The following is a 23,725-nucleotide window of genomic DNA, read 5'->3' on the forward strand; positions in this document are numbered from 1 at the left end:
ATATATATATAATTCGATATATACCGACATTGGAGAGGGAGAATTTGAATATTAAGTTTTTCTGTCGTAAACATAAGGACATACTAGTAAAGTTATAACTCTTTACAGAATTATGTTTCTTTACCGACTATATCTTTTTTTTGTGGCAAACATGATACCCTACCCAACTATACTAATTATATATAGAGGGATATATAAGTTCTTTCATTTGTGTGTTTTGCAGAATAGTAAAATAAAAGAGATTTTTTTTCATGTTTTATTCTTGGTGAGAGAGAGTGAGCTCTTTAAGTTTAGTGTATTTGAGGTTTGGTTTTTGAGAGAATACTTTTGTGACACCTTTGTAACCTTCTTATTTTTTAAGTGAAATTTTCTCCTTGACTTCACTTATGGATATAGGCGAAAAGTCAGACTAGTTAATCTTTATAATTGTTACAATTGCATAAAATATATCTAGAATTTATACTATTTTTTAATATTAAATTCATGATTCTTAATATTTTAATTAATGTCTAAAAAACCTTATGAAATTGTTTCATTTTAAAACTTCTGTTCGTCTCCTTTAATCATTTGTTATTTTGGATAGCAACAAGAGAAAAACATGAAATTATTTAAATATTAACTTTGCATTTTACTTAAAATTTATTCATATATCAATTTATAAGTAGTTATTTTTTTTAGTAAATAGTAATACTTATTAGAATAAAAAAATAATAATATTTTAAACCAAGTTTATAATACATTATATAACCAGAATACAACCATAAATGGCATAACTTTTATAGTTGTAGCTATTGAATTGAGGTAGTAGAGGGAAAAAGCTTAGCTTTGTTTATACTTTATAGTAGAGAAATAATTATCAGAAAATTAAAATTGGTTATTTAGGTGAAATAAATTTTTTTTAAGGATTTCTTTATTTTCTTGTCTTTGTTTTTGTTCAAAATAATAAAAATGAATAACAGAGATGGACAGATAATTCAAATTGAAAATTGTTTCATAATTTAAAATTTTTATTGAACAAATTTAAAACCTAAGACCTAATCTAAAATAAGGTTTAAACTTTGACCATTTTTAATAATTTAACCTATATTATATTTTTGAAAGAGTGATCCAAACTATAGTAGTACTATTCAGTATTCAAAAATGACCTATATTTTGAGATATATTCAACTGCAGTGCGTATGCAATGACGAAGGTTTAACAATGAAACATTTGTAGTGGATTAACGATCACATCGATGGCAAGTAAGCCCAGCATGCCAGCTTTTGACTACAGAAAGCGTATTGAATTAGTCTTTTATTTGATGAATGAATAGCTTATTCGTGTTAATTTATTATTCGTGCTGCCTTCCGATTGTGACTTGTTGGTCGTTAAAAACTCATCTTTTATTTGATACTTTTTTCGTGCTTATTTATTAGTGCTGCATTCTGAATTTCTGATTATGATTTGGTGGTTGAAAAAAATTAGGTCTATAGGATATGGGGTCCGTAATCTTTTCTTGTGGTTTCGGTCTTAAAGTTTATACTTTAAACCACGAAAGGTACAGTTTTTTTTAATAATTATGTTTTTAATGGTGGCAGGCTTAAGTCGACTGAATTAGAAAGTTCATAGTCATAAAAAAAAAAAAAAAAAAAATTGGGAAATGTTATGTTTATTCAGCTATTTGCATTTGATGCAGGTTATGATTCGACATAATATATAAGTGTTACAGTTTTTAATAAGAGATTTTTTTTAAAACTTAGCTCATAGAGGAGGCTTGAGCTAATAGGTCCAAGCCAGAAATTTTTTCACCTATTGTAAATTTATTGTGTAGAATATAAATGTTGTCGCTTCAGATTAGGATTTAGTATATTGCTTTAAAGAGATAAACTCCACTGTCGTACTTTATATTTTTTTCCTAAAAAATAATGAAACCACTATAGAAAACTTTCTAATTTTACAATCATGAATATTCGTTCATTTATATCGAGTTTAGATATGAACTAATAAAAATTTATTGACCCAACCACTATAAAAAATCTCGAGGTGAATTATGAGGGTGTATGAGTAATTTTCGTTCATTTGTTCCGTGAAGTTCTTTAAATCAAGATTTGGATATGCTTGCCGGCCGTTGAGCAAATCATGATTAGTTGGTTGTGCTTGTGACTATTTAAAGTGGGAAGTATACGTCTCTTTATGACAGGTTCTTCGTATTGCTGTCGCAAACATTCCATGTGGCTTAAGATTGTAAGAATCTTTAGCAACACCACTGGACCGCTTCATAGGTTTTTATTTTATTATTATTTTTAAGCTCATTTTTTTTTTTTTTTTTTTTTGAGGAAAAGGTAAAAGAAACTTCATTGCTGGAAAAACAAACTAAACAATATTCTCCAAGTCCCGTGAAAGTTCTTCTATCCACACATCGATATCAGCAGATAAAACTGCTCGTCTAGCAAGTGCCTGAGCTAACTTATTGCTCCTCCAATTAACATGCATAAAATTACACATAAAAGAAGAAGATAACAGTCTTATCTCATCAATAATATGCCCATACAAAGTCTGCACTGGTCTAGTATCGTTAATGGCTTCAATAACTTTCAAAGAATCACCTTCAATCACCACATTGTGAAGACTGAGTTCCTGAGCAAAGCAGATGGCTCTTCGAGCTGCCAAAGCCTCCACCACATCGGCCGAACCTGGGAGCCGCACTCTCTGACTTAACGCAGCCATAACAAGCCCAGCCGAGTCCCTCACAACCACCCCTAAGCCAGCGCACCTCTGTTCCAGGAATAAAGCCCCATCAAAATTTAATTTGTACACACCTGAATCAGGGGGCTTCCAACGCAGATCCATACTTCGGGTAGCCATCCGTGGATTCATCGGTTGAACATCCCGATACTCCTGCAGAAGCTCTAAAGCTCGGTGCATCACCAAATTTGGACCCCAAGTTCTCTGCCCCTCCCTCACTCTGTTTCGCCTCTCCCAGATACCCCAAGCAGCCATAGCGAACATAGCAACCAGATTAGAGGAACCTTGCTTACATAAAAACTGAAACAAATCACCGAAGTTAGAAAAATGATAAGCACGAAGAAAAGAGAACCGAGCATCTGACATCCAGATTGGTTTCACCGCATCACAGAGCCACAAAGCATGAATCACGTCTTCACCATAGTCGCCACAAGCATCACAAATACCAGACCTTAAAACCTGACGCCTTTGCAGATTGCATTTCGTTGGTAATGCCTCACGAACCGCGCGCCACAGAAGATGTTTCACTTTGTTAGGGACCTTCAACTTCCAAATTCCATTCCATAACCCCTTTTCGGACTCCACATCCGACGAGCTGGGTTGATTCTGATGCTGAAATGCTACCAATAAGCGATACGCGCTCCGAATAGAGTACACACCATCATCCGTGTGAGGCCATATCAGAGCATCAGCTGCCTCATGGTTGCTAACGTGGATGTTTTTGATGGCTTCAGCTTCCCACGGATAGAAATTCAAATCAAGAAGCTCCTCATTCCAGAGATGTGAACCAGGCAGCAGCAAATCCTTGACCATATTCAGAGAAAGGTCCCTTTGTGGAGATAAAATCCTTCCCCCACCATCAAAAGGCAGCCAACGATCACTCCAGATTTTAATATCTCGCCCATCCCCCACCCTCCATCGAGCTCCCCTCAAAACACCTTCCCTAGCTTGTATAAGACTTCGCCAAGCAAAGGAGCCAACCAGAGAGGCTACCGCATCAAAAATGTTACCGGAAGGAAAGTACTTTGCCCGAAACACCTTATAAACCAACGAGGTCCTATCATGAAATAAGCGCCAAACTTGCTTCCCCAACATGGCATCATTAAACATACGTAAGTCACGAAAGCCCATGCCTCCAACATTGAAACCAACATTGAAATAATATATTCTATATCATATTATATATAATAAAAGTTGGGCTTAGACGCCGTGATTACGTCACGTGGCTTCACCAAATTGCAGAAATTTTAGTAAATTTCTAAATTTTAAGAATAGATATATACATATTTTTTTGGATAAATATGACAAATCAAGAAATGAAAGAAAGTAGTATTTAATTTACAACTATAACAGTTGTGTTTATCTAAAATGTTATCAACAAAGCCTAAAATCAATAGAATAGAATTATCTAAGAATAAAATTTAAATAAAAAAGAGAGATAAAACTACACTAAAAAAAAGAAGTCTAATGCATCTTAAATTGCAACAACTTATACTACAAAAAAGAGGTCTAATGCATCTTAAATTGCAACAACATATACTACCAAAAAAGAAAAAAAAAGAAAAAGAAAAAAGAGGTCTAATACATCCACTTCGAAATTGAAACTCCCATAATTGGAAAAAGAGCTTCCGTTGTATATTGAAATCATATATATATAAATTTGCATAAAAGAGGTCTAATACATCCACTTAGAAATTGAAACTCCCACAATTGGAAAAAGAGCTTCCGTTGTATATTGAAATCATTTATACAAATTTGCATATGTTTCTTTAAAAAACATAAAAGGAAAAAAAAAAAAAAAAAAAGATAGAACTTGCATTTTTTTTTTTTTTTTTGGTTGATAAATTTGCATCTTATGTCATATTTTTTCTAACAATTAAGTAATTTTTTTTTTTGAGTTTTACCTAAACTACTTCTTTTTGTTCATATCTTTTTCTTCACAACCTAAAATTCTCACTATATATACACACAGTTTTTTGGTGTTTCATTATTTCTACTACATACTTTACAATTATTTGCTATATTCTTCATTTCTCCTCTCTACCCTACCTACAATCTTACAGGTAATTTTTTTTTTCTTTCATCAAATTGAAAAAAAAAAAAAAAACTAATATGTAATTATTAAAACTTTCTATAAAAAACGTAAAAGGAAAAAAAAGATATTAAAAAACTTTCTTTAAAAAAACTATTAGTTCTTGCAGGTTAATTACATATTAGATTTTTTTTATTTTTTTTTATTTTTTAAAATACTCCTACCATCTATTTCACTGGATGCTTTTGAACGTTTCAATTGGGGCTATCACTCACAACTTTTTTTATTTTATATTGTATATATTAATATTAGATTAATAAAAAAAAAAATTATATAGTAAGCGTAAAATAAAAACTACTTCATGTAAGATTGTAGGTAAATTAATATTAGATAATTAGGACTCTAATTTATTTTTATCTCTAATTCATTGTTATCATAAAGTAAGTGTATCTCAAAGAAAAAAAAAAAAAAAAAACTGAGGAAGATTAATCAGGACTCTAATTCATTCATATCTCAAATTCAAAAAATAAGGACTCTAATTCATTGTTATCATAAAGTAAGTGTATTTCTAAAATTTAAAAAAAAAAAAAAAAAAAACCATACTACTTCCCGTATGTTGTTGTTGTTGTTGTTTTTTTTTTTTTTTTTTTGGTATTAACTTTAACGTAAACAAAAAATTAAAAAAAAAAAATCTAATAACAATAGCTAATAACATTAACTATTTTTTTTGGGATAAAGTATTTAAAAAACAAAAAAACTAATATGTAATTAACCTAAACTTCTTGATTAGGTAACTTCAAGGAGTTTAGAGTATTTGATTTTTACTTGGACTCCTTTTCTAGGTGGAGTATGTATATATATACATAGTTGGTGTAGTTTTTCATTCTCCAATTTATTGTACAGTTTTTTTTATTTAGGCTTCCATTTTTCTACCTACAATCATGTAGGTATGTATTTTTTTACTCTAATTTTTTATTATAATCAATTAAATACGTTTTATGTATTTGTTGCCTTTTGTTTAAGCTAATTTCCTTATATTTTTCTTTTTTTGAGGGGGTAATTTCTTTATGTTTGATCTAATTCATATGTTAATGGTTTGATCCAATTTAATTATTTTGTTGTCCAATATATATGTAAGGTGTCGTAGTAAATTCCAATCATAGACTATTAAATTTACATACAATTTTGCAATCTATATGGTACTTTAGTTTTTTAAAAATCTGTTTATTTTTTATTTTTTATTTTATTTTTTCAGGTTTGTCAAGAAAGATTTCAAGCATCCTAAGAAAGGTTTGTAATTTAGATGTAGAACTTTGCAATTTTTTTTTTTTAATTAGAACAAAGGTTTTATTCCTTGAATAGTTCTATCTTTAAAAAGTGATCAATTTTATGTTACTTTGTCTAAAGATTTTAATCATTAATATTATTGTTAACAATACTGCAAATCACTTATATTGTAGATTCATTAGATATAATATTCATATGCGAATAGTTTGATACGTATAACTACAAATGATATTATAATAGCACAATTGGTATGTTAGAAGATAATTTTGTATTAAGGTGATATCATTTTTATATTTGATGGTTGTTATACTAATGCAATTTATTCATTTCGTTATAATAATTATTTATTTGGTTATAATAATTATATATATTCTACAAAAACTGTGCAACGCACGGGCCTTCAACTAGTATATAATATAAAACCGAAGATATATGTACTTCATAAGCTTTGCAACCTTCATAATTTTCCACATCATTATTATTTATTATTTTTTGGTAGCTTATTTTGAGCAACTTTTTGAGCATTTCAAACATACTTACACACATTTCCACACATTTTTTCACCCATATGTATATCAAAAATACTCAAACAACATTACTCAAACTACTCTACCAAACACCCCCTAAACCTAACGCAACCCTATTGTTATCCCTTGCTCATCAGTTTCTCCCTTCATCTCAGTCAAACACTACAAATTCAAACTCCTACAAATTTGATTCTCACTATCAGAGTTTTGAATTGGCACCAATATTGTTTCCATGAGGCTGCTTTTTTGCTTCTATGTTCATCTTTTATTTTATCATATTCAAATTTGTAAACACTAAAATTTCTTCTAAACAATAAACACCACTCACAGTTGAGGCAGCAAAATAAATGAGTCTTTGACTCTTTGGCCTATGGTAGGTTTAGGTGAGTCTTTATGGTAAGGGTTTTTTTTTTTTTTTTTTTTTTTTTTTTTCTGTTTTATTATTATTATTATTATTTTGTTTATTTAGAGAAGATTTATGGCGAGGTTGACATTGTTTTGGGTGAAAGTTTGCTTGAGTAATTTTGGTGGCTCTATTTCTTTCTCTTTCTCCCCCTAAGTGCACCATGCTAATGCATAATTGTATTGCTTCTTTTATAAAGAAAAAAAAAAAAAAAACTATATTGCAACTTTTGTTTAGTTTAAATTTCTATCTCTAATTTCATAATTTAGGTTTGTATTTAACTGAAAAATAAATAAATAAAATGTTGAGAATTATAAATAAACAATAGTTGAAATGGTACCCCAAATTCAGGTTAATTAATATAGGTATTGATTTCTTTTGAATTGTGTGTATCTAGTTGATTTTTTGTGATGGGTTACACTGAACCAAAACTTTGCCATTGAAAGAATATTTGAAGTTTTATGTGAATCAAATTTGAGAAACTTTTTAGTTGAAATTTTAGACACGATAAGTTTCGAATGGATTGGATTATGCAAATATTGATAAAAATTCCAATTCACAAAACAATACATTCTACATAAGACCAAATATTCCACATATATCAAAAGTTATAATTTGCAATGGGTTAAAAATAAAAAACGAAAATTTTCATGGGCTTAAAATAGTTCAAATATTCAAATATATTCATGCTCTTAACAATCTTACATGACTATGGTTACTCTATATCCTCTTAACAAATCATCCTCTCTTTCTTTCTTTGATTTTTTTTGTCTTTTTTTTTTGTACCTCCTTTTATCAAGTTTAGGATTTAATCCTAATTTTTTTTTTTTATATATATTTATAATAGAATGGTCTATCAAGTCTAGAATTATTGATTTTCATTCAATTTTATCTAATTTTAGCATTAAGAACTATTTTTTTTGGGAAATATTTAACATTTGCTAATTATCTAGTGCACCACATGGGTTAGCGACTAGTATTAAATATGAATAAGTATATCACAATAAAGCTTGGCTTTGTCCAAAGTTAGCAAGTCCTCCACTATAGATGGAGGGTTATCATTAGCATAGTCAGAAGATTGGGTGCTCCAAACTTAACCAATGCATCAACACATTGGTTTACCTCCCTGAATATGTGTTGGATAGTTGATCTATGGAATTTCTTCAATAGGGACTTGCAATCATAGGCTCTTGCATAAGATTATTTATCAAGCAATTGGTAAGCAGTAAAACAATAGGCTCAGCATCAAGCTCCACACATATAGAGGAAATCCTAAAGATTCTAAACAAACATTTATATCTAGTAACATATTGATCAAAAACTCGTGCATTTGATCCTTAATTTATTCAATACTCTTTTCATCTCAAATTGTTTGACATATATTCTATTTTAGAATGCCCCAAAATAATGTCATATTTCTTATTTGAAAAGTCTCAAGATAGATAATTTTTCTAACATACCCTTCACTTTATTTTAAAAAGATTGTATCTCTCATTTACTAAAGTTTAAGTTAAGGAAGGTAGTTTTAGAAATTTGTACATTAAATGACATTCTCTTAAAAAAGTTGGATTTTCTAAAAAAACCAAACAAAATGGGACGATGGGATTATATAAACCCAATCTTTTATTATATTATATATATTACAATTGTTGAGGGTAATAAGGGCCATTTGATAGAGAAGTTTGAGTAACGTTGTTTAAAATGATGTGGATAATGTACTTTAAAAAGGGTTGTGAAAAATACATATTTATAGTATTCATAAAGAGAAAAATGCGTTTGGTAATGTCTTTCAAATAACATATTTTGGTGTTAGAAATATAAGTTGTGTATTTGGTATGTGCGCATTTTTTATTTATTTATTTATTTTTTAAAGCTGACAACAGTACTGTTTTGAATTGATTACACATCAGAGGAGAAGACAAAACACACAACGGCATCAACAACGGTACTGCCTCTCACACCACACAACATTGTCCCTTGTTTCTCTCGCCTCTGTTCCAGATCTCTTCCTCACTTTTTGCTTATCTCTTTGCAAATCCAAACCAAATCTTTGATACCCATTTGCAGATTCAGCTCTAAGAGGGAATCCAATCTTCTTTTTCCTAAATTCACTAGGAGTTGAGGCACCAACGCAAGCAGCAACATTTTCCATTGTGTACTCTTCACTTATCTCCATCGAAGCAGACGACGATTGAAGGCTGGGCTTTAGTGATCAAAGGTGTGGTTGGGCTGTGCGAGTAAATATGGTGGTTGGGGAGGTGATCAGGCCATATGATTTGGGGATAAATTTGGGTGAATTTAGGGCTTCGTATTTGGGGGTTCTACGTGTTTATGAATGAGATCAGATGGCCGTTGGGATGAGTTATGGGGGATTCGGGTGGGTGTGTGAGATTAATGGAGGCTTAATGCTGCAAGCGTATGTGCTAGGTGATGGGACAACCACTGTGCGAGAGGGAGAAGAGAAGAGCTTCAGGAAGACACTTTGCATGGATGCGTGGGAGAGAAGAGAGTTGAGATGTCTCGTCAGGTGGGCCTAGTGTGTTTCACCCAAACGGTAATATGTCAAACACCATTTGAACAACAATTGAACACCATAAACTCAAACAACAGTTGAACAACATCACTTACCAAACACATAACTTAGCATGGGGCCCACTTGTTTGGGTGTTTAAACAACAAACAACGTTGCTGAAACTCGCGTACCAAACGGGGCCTAAGTTGTTAATAAGTGGAGTTTGTGGTGTGAATTTATGTTAGAACTTCATTCTCTCTTTCCTGTGTGTATGCATGTTTCTCCCAAAAACAAAAGTTGTTAATGAAAAATAATAAAAATATATAAATTTTGAACAATCAATAACTTTATCTTTTTTCTTAGAGGCAGTCAATAACTTACCATCTCAATAGATCACACACACACACACAAACACAATTATTACAACAAGTGAGATATGGATTTAAACCATAGTTCTTATAAAACTGAAAAGATACCAAGTATCTTGTATTGAATCATAATTCAAGAAAAACTCAAAATACTACATATATGTCTTTGTGCATTGGTTTAATTGATGAAATTCTTATTAGCAGTTAACCAAACTAAACGACCAATTAAGTATTTTAAGGAAGAGTTTGGACCTCCATATATAATACAAATACATAAAAGTATTAGCACTTCAATACATTACAAGGTTCTTAACACCTCTTAATGTCTTCAACATCCATGGTTCAAATTCCTTGTTCCTTGAAAATCAAATTTAAATTTAAAAAAAAAAAAAAAAAAATCAATACGTAAAACAGAGCTTTTTAATTTTTTTTTAATTAAAAAAAAAAAAAAAAACCCTTAGAAATGAGTCCTGGTTTGATATTATGACGGAATATATACAATTAAAATGACATGATCATCTCTACCAACTTATTCAAGGAATTGTTGGAAGAGCCACCTTCATTAATGCAAAGTTCAACTTTGTCCTTCAAATTCTTGGCTCTTTCCCTCATCGCTTCCCCTTCTTTTCCTGCCATTAGTCTTCTTATAGCTTTCTCAATCTCACCTCTCTCCAACTCATTCTCCAATTCCAGGCCTACCCTCCATACATGGCTCACATACCTTGCATTCACTCTCTGGTCTCCAAAACACGGTTTGCATATCATTGGAATCCCTTCACAAATACTTTCAAGGGTGGAATTCCAACCACAATGGCTCAAAAACCCTCCCACTGCACTATGAGCCAAAACTTCCTTCTGTGGTGCCCAGTTCACAATGCAACCTCTCTCTCCAATAGTTTCTTTGAAAATTTGAGACAATACTTCGTTTTTTGAACCACGAATTGAGTCTGGCCGAAACACCCACAAGAAACGTTGCTGGCTATTGGCTAGTCCCCACGCCATTTCAACTAGCTCTCTTTCATCCATGGCTGCTATGCTTCCCAAGCTTACGTATATAACTGAGTTTTTAGTTTGCTTCTCTAGCCATGCCATGCAGCTAGTGTCTTCTTTCAATAAGCTACTATTGGGAGGGCCTGGACCAAATTTGTGCAGAGGACCAATGGGGAGGTTTGGAACTTGGTATTGTTGTTGGATACGTGCCAATGATGATAGTTCAAGGCAGTCCATGGTATTCCAAATGATTGCTGATGAAGATGTCTTAATTTTGTACATATCAATCACTAGCTGTGAAAAGCTTTCCAATTTTCTACTAATGGGAAAGGGTAGATCCTTAAACCTGAGAGGGTGATGGTTAGGAACTAGGTCCTGTGATACAGAATCTGAAATCCAGATTAGGATTGGTTAGTATTAGTGATTCATGGGCTCTGATTACTTAATGGTAAAAAGATACTAGGGCATTGCCATAGTCATTTCAGATCTATTAGAACCAAACTAGATCTGTTAGGATATAAGTTTGTGAAAGCCCAAGCATCTGCAAACCTATATTTCCACCACAAATAACTTAGTCTGACTAGGATTAAAATAAGATTAGGTTACATTTTTTTTTTTAATTTTCTATAAATACTCTCAGATGTACACTTTTTCATGTAACTATAAATAAAGTTTGATTAGTACTAGGGTATTACAAACTTTACTAAATTGAGTTTACAAATTGATATGTCACCAATCACAAATAGGTAATTCAAATACATATTTATGAGATAGTTGAAACTCACCAATCATATTCATTGCCACATGAGTTTTTAAGTTTTATGTAGTAAACCTTGTAATATCTTTAATATTTTTCATAAGGTTTTTCTCTCTTTTGACGGTCATAATTATAATCATTACCATTGTTATCATTATTATGTGCCAAAGTAATTAAGTATGTTTGAAAATTTGTGCCAAAGTAATTGTTGATGGCCATTTCGAAATCCCAAGTGGAAGGGAGAAGCCTAGTAACACGGACAGAAAGGAGTTGGCAAACGGATAGAAAACTCGTTAAGCCCAAGCGGCAAGAATAATGGATCACAGGCCCATGAGATAAACAAATGGATCTTGAAGAGGTAAATGGCTTAAAGGAGCTCGGAAAGAGAGAAAAAGCAAACCATGGGCAGTATATGATGTGGAAAAGTGAGAATGGGCCGCGGCAGGCCCAAAGTAATGAAAGCAAAGAAAGTAAGGGGTTGATAGCAAGCTCATGAACCTCAAGGATGAGGAATAACGTAATTGGGTTGGGGAAGCCCAAAAAATTCAGTAAAAGCCCATGGTAACGTGAAGTTAGGAAAAGGGCTGAGGAAGCCTAAGGAAAGCAAATGGGTCTGGGATGCCCAAGGGAAAACAAATGGGATACAGGAGCCTGCTACTAATGTAATACAAGAACCAGTGGTCTTGCTGGGCCATTAGGGGAAGAATAAACGACAGGCCCAAAAAGGCCCAGGCAGATTGAAAAAAAACAACTTCGTAGCAGGAATGATAAAGCGGTATGGCAGGAGATAGTAGTAGAAAGAAGGGTGGGCTGAAGAAAAAGCAAAGCCCACCATCAAGTAAGGCCTAGCTCCAAATAGGGCAAGCCATAAAGGAAAAGGAAACCAGAAAATGGTCAAGAACGGACGGCAGACTGTGCAGACCAACTACGGTAAACATATGAGCAACAGGCTGATTTTGGACAAACATGGAAGAGAGGCATGCGCAAGGCTCAAACCTCACCAGCCTGTACCCAGCCAATACAGGACACGGTGAGGTCATGGGTCAGAGGTAAGAGGGCATGGTTTGATGGTGGAGAGAGGGGAAAACCTATTTTGAGGTTCCTGCTAGGGCTCTTTTGGGGGAAGTGTCCTACTGGGATGACATGCCATCCAAATGGGCAAAGTTGAGCTGAAACCACTAGGTGCATGTCATGAGGGATTGAGAGAGAGAAGGCACCTACACCGTAGTAGGAAAGGGTGCCATGGCAGACAAACAAACAAAATAACTTTCTTTTGTCTGGCGATGGGGAAGACGGACCAATGGTAGTCGATAGGTACACCCAGACCAGATAAAGGTGGTTAAGAGCTAAAATATTAAAATCCGGTCATGGCAGGCACTATAAAGAGGCCCTTGCCGTGTACAGGAACAACAACAACAATAAGCACCACGGTACTGAAAACTTGAAAGTCAGGAAATAGAAATAAGGATTAAGAAAGAAAAAAGATAAGAAAAAGGGGAATATTAGAAAAGAAGGAAAGAAAAAAGATAGAGAGTTAGAATGGCAGGCATGACTAATAGTTCTACCCGCCGTAAGCTAGAACCTGGCAAACAAGGCATAGTTTGTACACAAGTTGGACCAAGTTGAGTTGTAGTTGGACCGATCTCAACTCCTTTACTCAGAACACTTGGGCCCAATATCGCAGGAGGCAGCTCAGCCCACTTTAACCACAAAAAGGCTCACTACATTAAATTGGCGACTTCACTAGGGAGTTGAGAAGCAGATAGGGACAGAAGCCCTCACAAACAAATGCCTCCAAAGTCCAGAACAACGCGAAATATTAGTGTCGTGCCCTCACAAGCAGAGTCCAGACCAATGACGCCTCACCAACAGCAGCCTAACCAGGCGGAAGGTGACAACGGAGTGGGGGCTAGACCTTAGCCACAGCCAAGAATCCCTACTGACAATGCCAACATCTTCATTGAGGTTTTGCAGTCCTTGCAACACTCACAGCAACAGATGATGGAAGAAATCCATCAGCTGATAATGAACAAAACAAAGTAAAAAGGAAGTCAGCATGACCCAGAACATACGACAGACAAAGAAGAGACACCAGCAAGAGGTGTCCTACCGAATGCGGAACAACTTTTCATTACTATGGCTGAAGTAGCAGCTCTCCTGGAACAAGAAAGATCCAGAGCGCCTAAGGAGAGATTCTATGCACGAAGGCCTCCTTACCCACTAAGGGTACTCAACAAACCGTACCTCGAGAGGTATGAGCCGAGGGCCTTTGCACAATACGATGGCAGGAAGGGAAGTGCAGTTGAGCACGTGAGCAAGTTTATTGATACTCTTGGTCCTTACGCCGTAGATGAAGACTTATGTCTTTGAGAATTTTCGAAGTCGCTATGTGACCGGACATACACCTGGTATATCGGCCTAAAGCCAGGACTGATCCCAACTTGGGATGACATGGTGGATGTATTTTGCACTAAGTACTTCCATAGAAAAAAAAAAGTAACGCTTGCAACCCTGCAAGCAACCAAGCAAAGGAATGGCGAAGATTTGATGGAATACATCAAAAGATTCAGGGACGTAGCACTTGATTGCTATGATCATTGTGAAGAAAGAACATTGGTAGAAATGTGTATGACGAACATGATCAGGGAGTACAGGGTAGTTTTGGAAAACTTAGAAATCTCCTAGTTTACGCAGTTGTTGCAAAAGGCCAGAAAGATTGCGTAGTCCGTAAAACCAAGTTTGGACAAAAGAAACGCTTCGCAAGCTATGGCAGTATCCACTGGCGAGTGGAGAAGGAAGACTGATGGAAGGGAATATGATACTCCACCACCAATACCATTCACTCCAAAAGAATTAGATGTGCTACTAGACAAGTGGATAGCAGATGGAATTTTTAAGCCTAATCAAGTTTTTAGAGAACCCACAGAAGAGGAGTGGAGGGATCCCCGCTTCTGCCACTTACACAACTACATGCAACATCCTACCGCAGAGTGTCAGGCACTTCGCAGATTGGTGCACCGCAGAATCAAAGAAGGGACTCTAGAACTATCCCAGCAGGAATTTCAAAGAAACTCACTCCCAAATCACAAAGGGAAGGGTGTAGCAGCGGTGGTGATTTGCGCAGATCCAAGGGAAGACGAAGAAGAAAATCCAGCCCTGCCTGCCGCAACAATTACCACTTTGCAGCGGAACTCCAAATTCAAATTTTTTTTTAACCAGCTGGGGCTCACAGTAAAGGAAAGAAAGATAGCCACGAAGGCTTTAGTGAGCATCACCTCTAGGGCAGGAGTAGAACGCTTATCAGCGGAAGTCCCAGATAACATAGCCCTCCTACAGGAGTCAACCTAGATCACTTTTAGTAATGAAGATATGGAAGTGGGATACCCAGATCACTGAAGGCCCTTCTACTTGGCAGCATCTATAAATCAAATCCCCATCAAGCGAATCTTGGTAGATACAGGTGCTTCTGAAATTTCATTCCATTGAACACTTTACAAGCAGCTGGAATTTCGAAAAGAAAGATTCAGGGATGCCCAATGGAAGTTACGGGTTTTGGCGAAAGGGGCGAGTACACCGCAGGCCACATTTAGTTGTGGTTGAAAGTGGGCCCTATAGCTTCTTTAGCATGGTTCCACGTGGTGAAAACAGAGGTCTCCTATCATGTGCTTTTGGGAAGGCCATGGTTGCACAAACACCGATTGGTCTCCTCCACCTATCACCAGTGTGTAAAAGGAAGGCTGAGCAATAGGATGATACGCATAGCAGCAAACCCCTCGCCGTTTGAATAGGCGAAAGCTCATTTAGTAGAAACTCAGTATCAAAGCCATGGGCTCCGTCTGGGGAAAGCTCAGTATCAAAGCCACGAGGTACCTTCGCGCCTAAGTGGAAAGAGGTTCAAGGTGACCCAGAGCTTGACTTAAGGGAGTTGCTAGCATAAAAGAAGAAAAGAAAAGAAGCACCCACCGCAGAATCAGATGACACACCCTAATGTGTCAGGGTTCGAGGCCTTAATAGCAGGATTGTGTACAAATTATGAAAGCGTGTGAGGCCCACAAGTGAAATACAAGCAAGCCCCACCCAAGAGGGGCAGCGCAAGAGTTTGGCGTGTAGCGTGGCACAAGAAAGTTCAGGGGAAGAAAGTAATAAAGAGAAGGATGAAAAAATCGCGGTAGAAAAGGAGGTGCAAGTTATGGCAGAAGAAGAGTTGGAGGAAGTTGACTGGGGTTTGGTTCACAAGAACCAAGGCCTATATCAATTAGTGCAAGTCTGACAGAAAAGGAAAAATCAGAGTTGATACTGCTGTTAAAAGAATTCAGAGAAGTTTTCGCATGAGATTACAGTGAAATGCTAGGGCTAGACCCTGGGCTAGTGGTGCATACGTTGAATTTGGACCCAGAAGCCAAACCAGTGGCCCAACTTGCCAGAGTATTCCACACTGAAATAGAAGAGCAAATAGTCAAAGAAGTACAAAAATTGCTGGTTGCAGGATTCATCAAGCCTATTCAACACCCGCGTTGGCTATCCAACATAGTACCAGTAAAGAAGAAGAACGGGCAGATAAGATGTTGTGTAGATTTCAGAAATCTCAACAGGGCCTGTCTTAAGGATGAGTTCCCACTGCCAAACATGGATTTACTAATAGATTCTATGGCAAGAAGCACCATGTTCTCATTCATGGATGAGTTCAGTGGATACAATCAGATCAGAATGGCACCAAAGGATGCGGAGAAGACTGCTTTCAGAACACCCATGGGAAACTTCTACTATACTGTGATGCCTTTCGGGTTAAAAAATGCAGGCACAACTTATCAACGAGCAATGACGGCCATATTTCATGACATGATACATTAGGAACTAAAGTACTACGTGGACGACATAGTAGTTAAATCAAGGAGGAGAGAAGAGCACTCCACGCGTTGAAAAGGGTATTTGAGAGGTGTAGAGCCTTCAAACTAAGAATGAACCCTCTCAAGTGGGCATTTGGAATGTCCTCTAGGAAGTTCCTGGGCTTCCTGGTGCACAGCAGGGGAATAGATGTGGACCCGGCCAAAGCCACGGCCATAGCCACTATGAGACCACTGGCCACAGTAAAGGAGTTAAAGAGCTTCTTAGGGAAGGTCTCGTATATCTGGAGATTCATCCCTAGGTTGGCATCAATCACCTTTGCTTTCACCAAATTGCTCAGGAAAGGGCAAAGCTTTGAATGGGAAGAAACGCAGCAGACGGCCTTCAAGAGGCTACAACAGATCACGATGAACCTCCTAACGGTACAAACCCCAGTCCACAGAAAGCCATTGCTACTCTACTTGGCCACCAACTCTTATGCCATTGGTGCATTAATCACCCAAGAGGATGGGGGTGGTGTTGAACAACCAGTATACTACATCAGCCGTGCCTTAAAAGATGTAGAAACCTGTTACCCAAGGGCAGAAAAGGCGTGTCTGGCTATTGTGTATGCTTCGCAGAGACTAAGCCATTATTTCTTGGCCTACGAAATATGGCTAATGACTAAGTCCCATACCATCAAGGCTCTGTTGCAGCAACCAATCCTCTCAGGCAGAATATCCCAGTGGTTGTTACAATTGTCATAATATGCTTAAGAATGGAGACACCTAGGGCGGTGAAAAGCCAGGCTATAGCAGATCTATTGGCACAATTTCCGAGAGAAGAAGAATTTTCGCTGGACGATGAAGTTCCAGGGGAAGTAGCCATGGCAGAAGAGGTTAGAGAGCAATGGGTAATAAAATTTAATGGGTCTTCTACCACCTAATCAGGGGGAGTAGGAGTAGTGCTGTACCATGAAGAAGATAAGGTAGCAGCGCTATCATTCAAACTGGAATTCCCCTGTTCAAACAACACGGCAGAATATGAAGCCTATTTAACTGGGTTGGCCACGGCTCTTGAAATGGGAGTTAAGCACTTGAGGGTGATGGGTGATTCGAACCTGGTGGTTTGCCAAGCCAAAGAGATCTTCTCCCTAAAAGAACCCAACCTAGCCCTATATAGAGCAATGGCCCAGAAGATGGATGAGAAATTTTCAACATTCGAAATAGAGCATGCTTCAAGGAATGAAAACCGCTTCGCAGATGCATTGGCTACACTAGGCTTGTAAATAATGTTCGAAAGGGATGACACCATGGTAGTGGTCAGCAAGAGGGAAGAATCCATTATTGAAGTGTTAAAGGAAAGATTCCGAGAGGAACGGTGCGAAGGGGAATGGGGGATCCCTATAAGGGAAGCCTTGATGAAAGAAGAAGGTGTCGCAGAATTGAAAGTGTTGAAAGACTATGCCTTGGTAAGAGGAGAACTATACCATAGGATGCCTGGTAAGGTCTTGTCCAAATGCGTGGGGCAGGAGGAGGCCTAGAGAAAATTGAAAGACGTACATGACAAGACTTGCGGATCCTGCAGGGAGGTCAGCCTTTACCGCAGACTTTAAAGGGTAGGCTTCTATTGGCCAAGAATTTAGTAAAAACCCATGGTAATGAGAAGTTAGGAAAAGGGCCGAGGAAGCCCAAGGAAAGCAAATGGGCCCGAGACGCCTAAGGGAAAACAAATGGGACATAGGAGCCCGCTAGTAATGTAACACAAGAACCAATGGTCTTGCTAGGCCATTAGGGGAAGAATAAATGGTAGGCCCAAAGAGGCCCAACCAGATTGAAACAAAACAACTTCACAGCAGGAATGATAAAGTGGTATGGCAGGAGATAGTAGCAGGAAGAAGGGTGGGCTGAAGAAAAAGCAAAGCCCACCATCAAGCAAGGCCCAGCCCCGAATAGGGCAAGCCATAAAGGAAAGGGAAACCAGAAAATGGACAAGAATGGATGGCAGACTGTGCAAACCAACCACGGCAGACACATGAGCAGCAGACAGATTTTGGACATACATGGAAGAGAGGCACGTGCAAGGCCCAGACCTCACCAGCTTGTACCCAGCTAATCCAGGATATGGTGACGTTATGGGTCAGAAGTAAGAGGGCATGGTTTGGCGGTGAGGAGAGGGGAAAACCTATTTTGAGGTTCCTGCTAGGGCTTTTTTGGGGGAAGTGTTCTGCTGGAATGACATACCACCCAAAGGGGCAAAGCTGAGTTGGAACCACTAGGTGCATGTCATGAGGGATAGGGAGAGAGAAGGCATCCACACCGTAGCAGGAAAGGGTGCCACGGCAAACAAACAAACAAAATAGCTTTCTTTTGTCTAGCGATGGGGAAGATGGAACAGTGGTGGTCGGCAGGTACACCTAGACTAGACAAAGGTGGTTAAGGGCTAAAATAGTAAAATCTGGTCATGGCAAGCACTATAAAGAGGCCCTTGCCGTGTACAGGAACAACAACAACAATAAGCACCACGGTATTGAAAACTTGAAAGTCAGGAAATAGAAACAAGGATTAAGAAAGAAAAAAGATAAGAAAAAAGGGGAATATTAGAAAAGAAGGAAAGAAAAAAGATAGAGTTAGAACAGCAGGCATGCACCAATAGTTCTACCCGCCGTAAGTGAGCTCTTGGTAGACGAGGCATAGTTTGTGCACAAGTCAGACTAAGTTGAGTTACAATTGGACCGGTCTTAACTCCCTTACTGAGAACACTTGGGCCCAATACCGTTGAAGGCAGCCTAGCCCACTTTAACCACAAAAAGGCCCACTACAGTAATTATGTTTGAGAATATGAGAACAGAAAATGAAAAGAGAAAATTAATACAAACCTAACATGAACCAAATAGCAGCTATATATCCACCCAATGGTAGAGTCAAGATTTTAGTTTAGGGAGGTAAGATTAAAAGATAAGATATTGAAAGTAAAATTAATCTAAAAAAGAAAATTAATTCAATGTTAATAAATAAGCAAATTATATGCTAATGTAATTGTCACACGCAATTTAATATAAATGTAAACTTTAATTTATTTTTTTATACCTAGTTTAATTTACTCAAGTTCCTTTGATGTAAATAGTTAGTGATAATAAAAAATTGAGAAATTAACTTGAATGCATAAATTTTAATTATTTAATTAGATGGTTTCTTCAAATAAATTGAAAAAAAAATAAATCAATACAAAAGTGATAAGAATATTGTAGTTTGCCTACAAAGTTGTATACCTGTCTCATTGTTAGGAATGCTTTTAAAAATCTAAGTAGAATTCACATTTTCTTTCCCTATTCATCTAAGTAGTTAAAATTTTGAATTATAGCAAAATTTCAAAGTTTGAAATTGTGAAAATGTGAAGAGGTGTAAGAAAAAGATTAGTAGATGCTCTAAGGTTTCTTTTAGGGCTCATTTGGTAAGGTCATTTGAAGACTCTTTTGTGTGATTTAAATGTTAAAAACCGTGGGGGCCACGTTGGAGTGAGTTTTTTGGTAGGGGAATTTTTATAAGGGTATTTAGATTGCAGTAATCAATATAGGTAGCTTAAAACATGTATTTAGAGAAAACATAAGAAGGTGTATTCAACACTTAAGTTACAGTTCTGAATGACATAATCATAAATATTGTGAAAATCATGGGCCCCACACATAGTCAATTAATTTGACAAAACACTGCTGCCTTTTCTCTCTCTCCTTCACACGTTAGACAAGTTTTCTCTAATCTTAGATCAGTACCAAATCAACATCTCACCATTATCTCTCTCTCAAATCCACTTTGCTTTCTCTCAAATCAACATTATTCTTTTAGATGTTCCTCTCAACTTCCAACTACCGCTCATTACTCCTTAGAATATCCCATCTGACTCTCCATATCTTCTAAATCATGGTAACAATTATATCACATCACGCCAATAAATGGATCATGATAGATTGTATCCTAATTAATTTAAATTATAGTTGACCATCTATAGGAAAGATTATATATATATATATATATATATATATCGGCAATGAAGAGTAAACACAATGAGGAGATGGGAAGAAGATAAGATGAGAGAAAGTAGGAAGGAGAGAACAAAAAAATTTATAGTAGCAGTTGGTATTCAAGAGGGAGTTTTCTCTCTCTTCAATAAAATAAATTATTTTACACTATTCATGTCCGTGTTTTGCACACTTTTTCTATATAAAAAATACCCATACCAAACACCCAATTTTGTGTTTTTAGTTTTAAAAGAATATTACGAAAATATGTTATTAAACACTTTTTTTTTTTTTTTTTTTTTGCATTATGAGTACTTAAAAAACGTGTTTTAGTACACTTTTAAATCACAATTTTTACATTTTTTGAAAAAAAAAAAAAAAACAAAACCACAATACTCTTACCAAACGGGCCCTTAGCAATAAGTCTACAGTCACCATTTTTTTTCCTCACAATATTATTAAGACAACAAATTACAAATAGTAGACAATAAAATAATATTAGTGATAGACTTAAATAAAAATAAGTAACAACTTCACAACTCAAAAGTTACAAAGTTTATTTTGAAAAGTATCATGTACTTATAAATAGCATTACTCATCTTTTAGTGGTATACCTTTTTTTTTTTTTTTTTTTAGTTAAAAAAATGGGTAGAGAGGGGCGACTAGTGAGACTTCTTTACTTGAGTGTAAAGTGGTATACTTCTACTAACGTGTAGAGAGGAATAAAAAGGTTTTTTATTTTTATTTTTTATTTTTTAAATAAATCATGAGACTTGCTATTCAATCTTGATTCTTGAGTTTTTGACTTTTACCATGGGGAAAGTGAATATGTGAAGAAGCAAATTGACCAAAATAGTATTGGTTGTTTTTTGCTTTTGCTTTTGATTTGATTTTTTTCTTTTTCTCCTACAATGCTACCTCTTTAAACTCCTCTCTCTCTCTCTCTCTCTCTCTCTCTCTCTCTCTCTCTCTCTCTCTCTCTCTCTCTCTCTCTCTCTCTCTCTCTCTCTCTCTCTCTCTCTCTCGAATAAAATACTCAATGAGCCATCACTTAAAAAAAAAAAACACATACTGTTTGAAACTATGTTATTTAAAATATAGTATAAAACACATTTTTTGCACTAGGACTACTTTAAATAGTTGTTTTCCCAACACCTTTTACATAATTTCAAATATCAATATTTAAACACCGCTAATAAACGAGCCCTTTTTGTTAGTACAATGTGCAGACTACTTTCAAGTTTTCAACCATGATAAATGACCATTATTAGAGCATGTTAAGCAGCTTAGCCATATTTTGGTACTGTTTGAAGAGTAAGCAATTACTTTTATATTTTTCATACATAATTTTTAAAATACACTTTCAATTAGACTCTTTATAATTTCCCTATCCTATTTAAATATTATTTATTAATTTATTTTATCTTTTTAATTCATTTCCAACAACTATATTTTTCAAAAGATAGAATGATGTAGAGAGAGAAAAAAGAAACTATTAGTTTTTCAGTTCATCTTTACAAATTTTTAAGCCACAAATTATTTTTCTCATCTAAAATAACTTCCAAATAGAGAAAGTGATTGTAGATGAACAAAAACAATTTGCCTCATTTGGAGATATTGCTAGACTTGGTTTTTAAGGCTTCACTCTCAACTTTGTCTATGATTTTGTTTTTAACTCTTCTATTGGAGATGCTCTTAAAAATGAATTTTGGTGAGAGGGGCAATTGCCCCCTCTAGCCCCTCCCTTGGCTGCACTTTGTTTCCACCTAAACTTTCCTAATTCCAATTATACATTGTAAACTGCTAACTAAACATGCTCTTTAGGAATCATAGTTCTACTTTGTGTTTGGTTAATTTATAAAGAAAAAAGATGCAATAATGAGTAGAATATAAATAAACTATAATAATTAGTATAATGTGGAACACAAAATAGAGGTCATATACATCTAAGACGGGATATTGCGCATACCTTCTAAGGAAACAAGACCTTCTAGCTTGAGTTTGGCAAGGGTGGTGCGAGCTATAAGAGTGGCAGCACTGGTGGTTCGTAAAATGATACTTGGAAGCTTCAGAAAATTAGCCACGGTCTCAACGAAGAACATGAGTTCATCATAGATGATGCAAGCGATATCGTCTTGTTGTCCTCCCGTCACTCTTTGTGACATGCATTCCTGCAAATGCGATTTACAGTTTACATTTAGCCTCTGTATAAGACTTAGTATATCCCCAGATGAGATATCTTGGACGGATAAGCCATCCGGTATTGGAAGGAACTTGAAATTAGGGTGGTTGGAAGGATTAGGAGAATTAAACTCAGTGTGAGCAATGGTGATGGAGAATCCCTTGGAGTGAAGGATGGTGCCTAGTTGAAGCATGGGATTTATGTGACCTTGGAATGGACATGGCAACAGAACCAACCGGCGGGATCTCTGTCCATTCTTTTCCATCTCTCTCTCTCTCTCTCTCTCTCTCTCTCTCTCTCTCTCTCATGCACAGGGGGGTTCAGCTAATTGAATTGTTACTTGCTGCTGTCTCTTTGAGCTTTATTTAAAAACGAAAATCATATTACACCAGCCATTCCTAGCAAAATATATATTATTAATGAATTTGCCAGAAGTAAAGTGACAGCTTTGGCATGCAATTCGATAGATTATAGATTCCATACTCAGAAGAGGCCAAAATTGGGGCAGGAGAAAGAAAGTGAGAAACTGCAGTGAAGTTTGTCTTTTATTGGATTCTGTTTTGCTATCCAATTTGAGTTTGATCTCTAAATTTGATTATGAGCTGGTAATATCGTTTAAAAAAGAATATATATATATATATATATTTTTTTTTTAAATCAAGATACCTATCTTGTTCTTTTTTTGGAAATCGAGGCGCTATATTGGCTGGCGTTGTGAATTAAAATAGGGACTGTCTTATCAAAAAAATAAATGGGGACTGTCCAACCAATATGATCATTCTTTGGCCATGTTCCTTACACCGTCCTTGCCACAGCTTGTAAGTGGTAATATTATATCAGATATGATGGACCAGCTAGGATGCTAAATCGTTTTGAAATGTAATTGTAATACCCAAAAAAATAAAAAATAAAAGATTAAGAGAAAGGTTATTTAAGTAAATTTGTTTATGGGGTCAATTTTATAATTAATATTTCTAAGGGGTTTTTAGAAAATAAGGTTGAAACCCTAGCTATATAAGGTTATTATGTCAACGTATATGCAGAGATATTTTAAGAGTGTAGACTACCCAAATTACTCCAGTAGAAAAGGTTTGACTGCAC

General features: G+C 35.8%; 1 protein-coding gene across 1 annotated transcript; it reads right to left on the minus strand.

The window, feature by feature from the left end:
- Positions 1 to 9,860: 9,860 nt before the first annotated feature.
- Positions 9,861 to 23,069, minus strand: LOC126728416 (UDP-glucose iridoid glucosyltransferase-like). The gene is made up of 2 exons (XM_050434242.1): positions 22,412 to 23,069; positions 9,861 to 11,232 (listed from the first exon to the last, which is right to left on the minus strand). The coding sequence occupies exons 1-2, from the start codon at positions 22,887 to 22,889 to the stop codon at positions 10,355 to 10,357; spliced, it is 1,356 nt and encodes a 451-aa protein (XP_050290199.1). The 5' UTR covers positions 22,890 to 23,069; the 3' UTR covers positions 9,861 to 10,354.
- Positions 23,070 to 23,725: the final 656 nt, after the last annotated feature.

Source organism: Quercus robur, chromosome 1 (genome assembly GCF_932294415.1).
Source record: "Quercus robur chromosome 1, dhQueRobu3.1, whole genome shotgun sequence".
Taxonomy (NCBI): Eukaryota; Viridiplantae; Streptophyta; class Magnoliopsida; order Fagales; family Fagaceae; genus Quercus; species Quercus robur.

What these genes read in the sequence shown, in the direction of transcription:
- LOC126728416 (XM_050434242.1), bottom strand. Translation starts at nt 22,889, where the DNA reads ATGGAAAAGAATGGACAGAGATCCCGCCGGTTGGTTCTGTTGCCATGT. An exon ending in AGGTCTTGTTTCCTTAGAAG is followed by an intron (nt 11,233 to 22,411) that starts GTATGCGCAATA and finishes TCTGGATTTCAG; the next exon opens with ATTCTGTATCACAGGACCTA.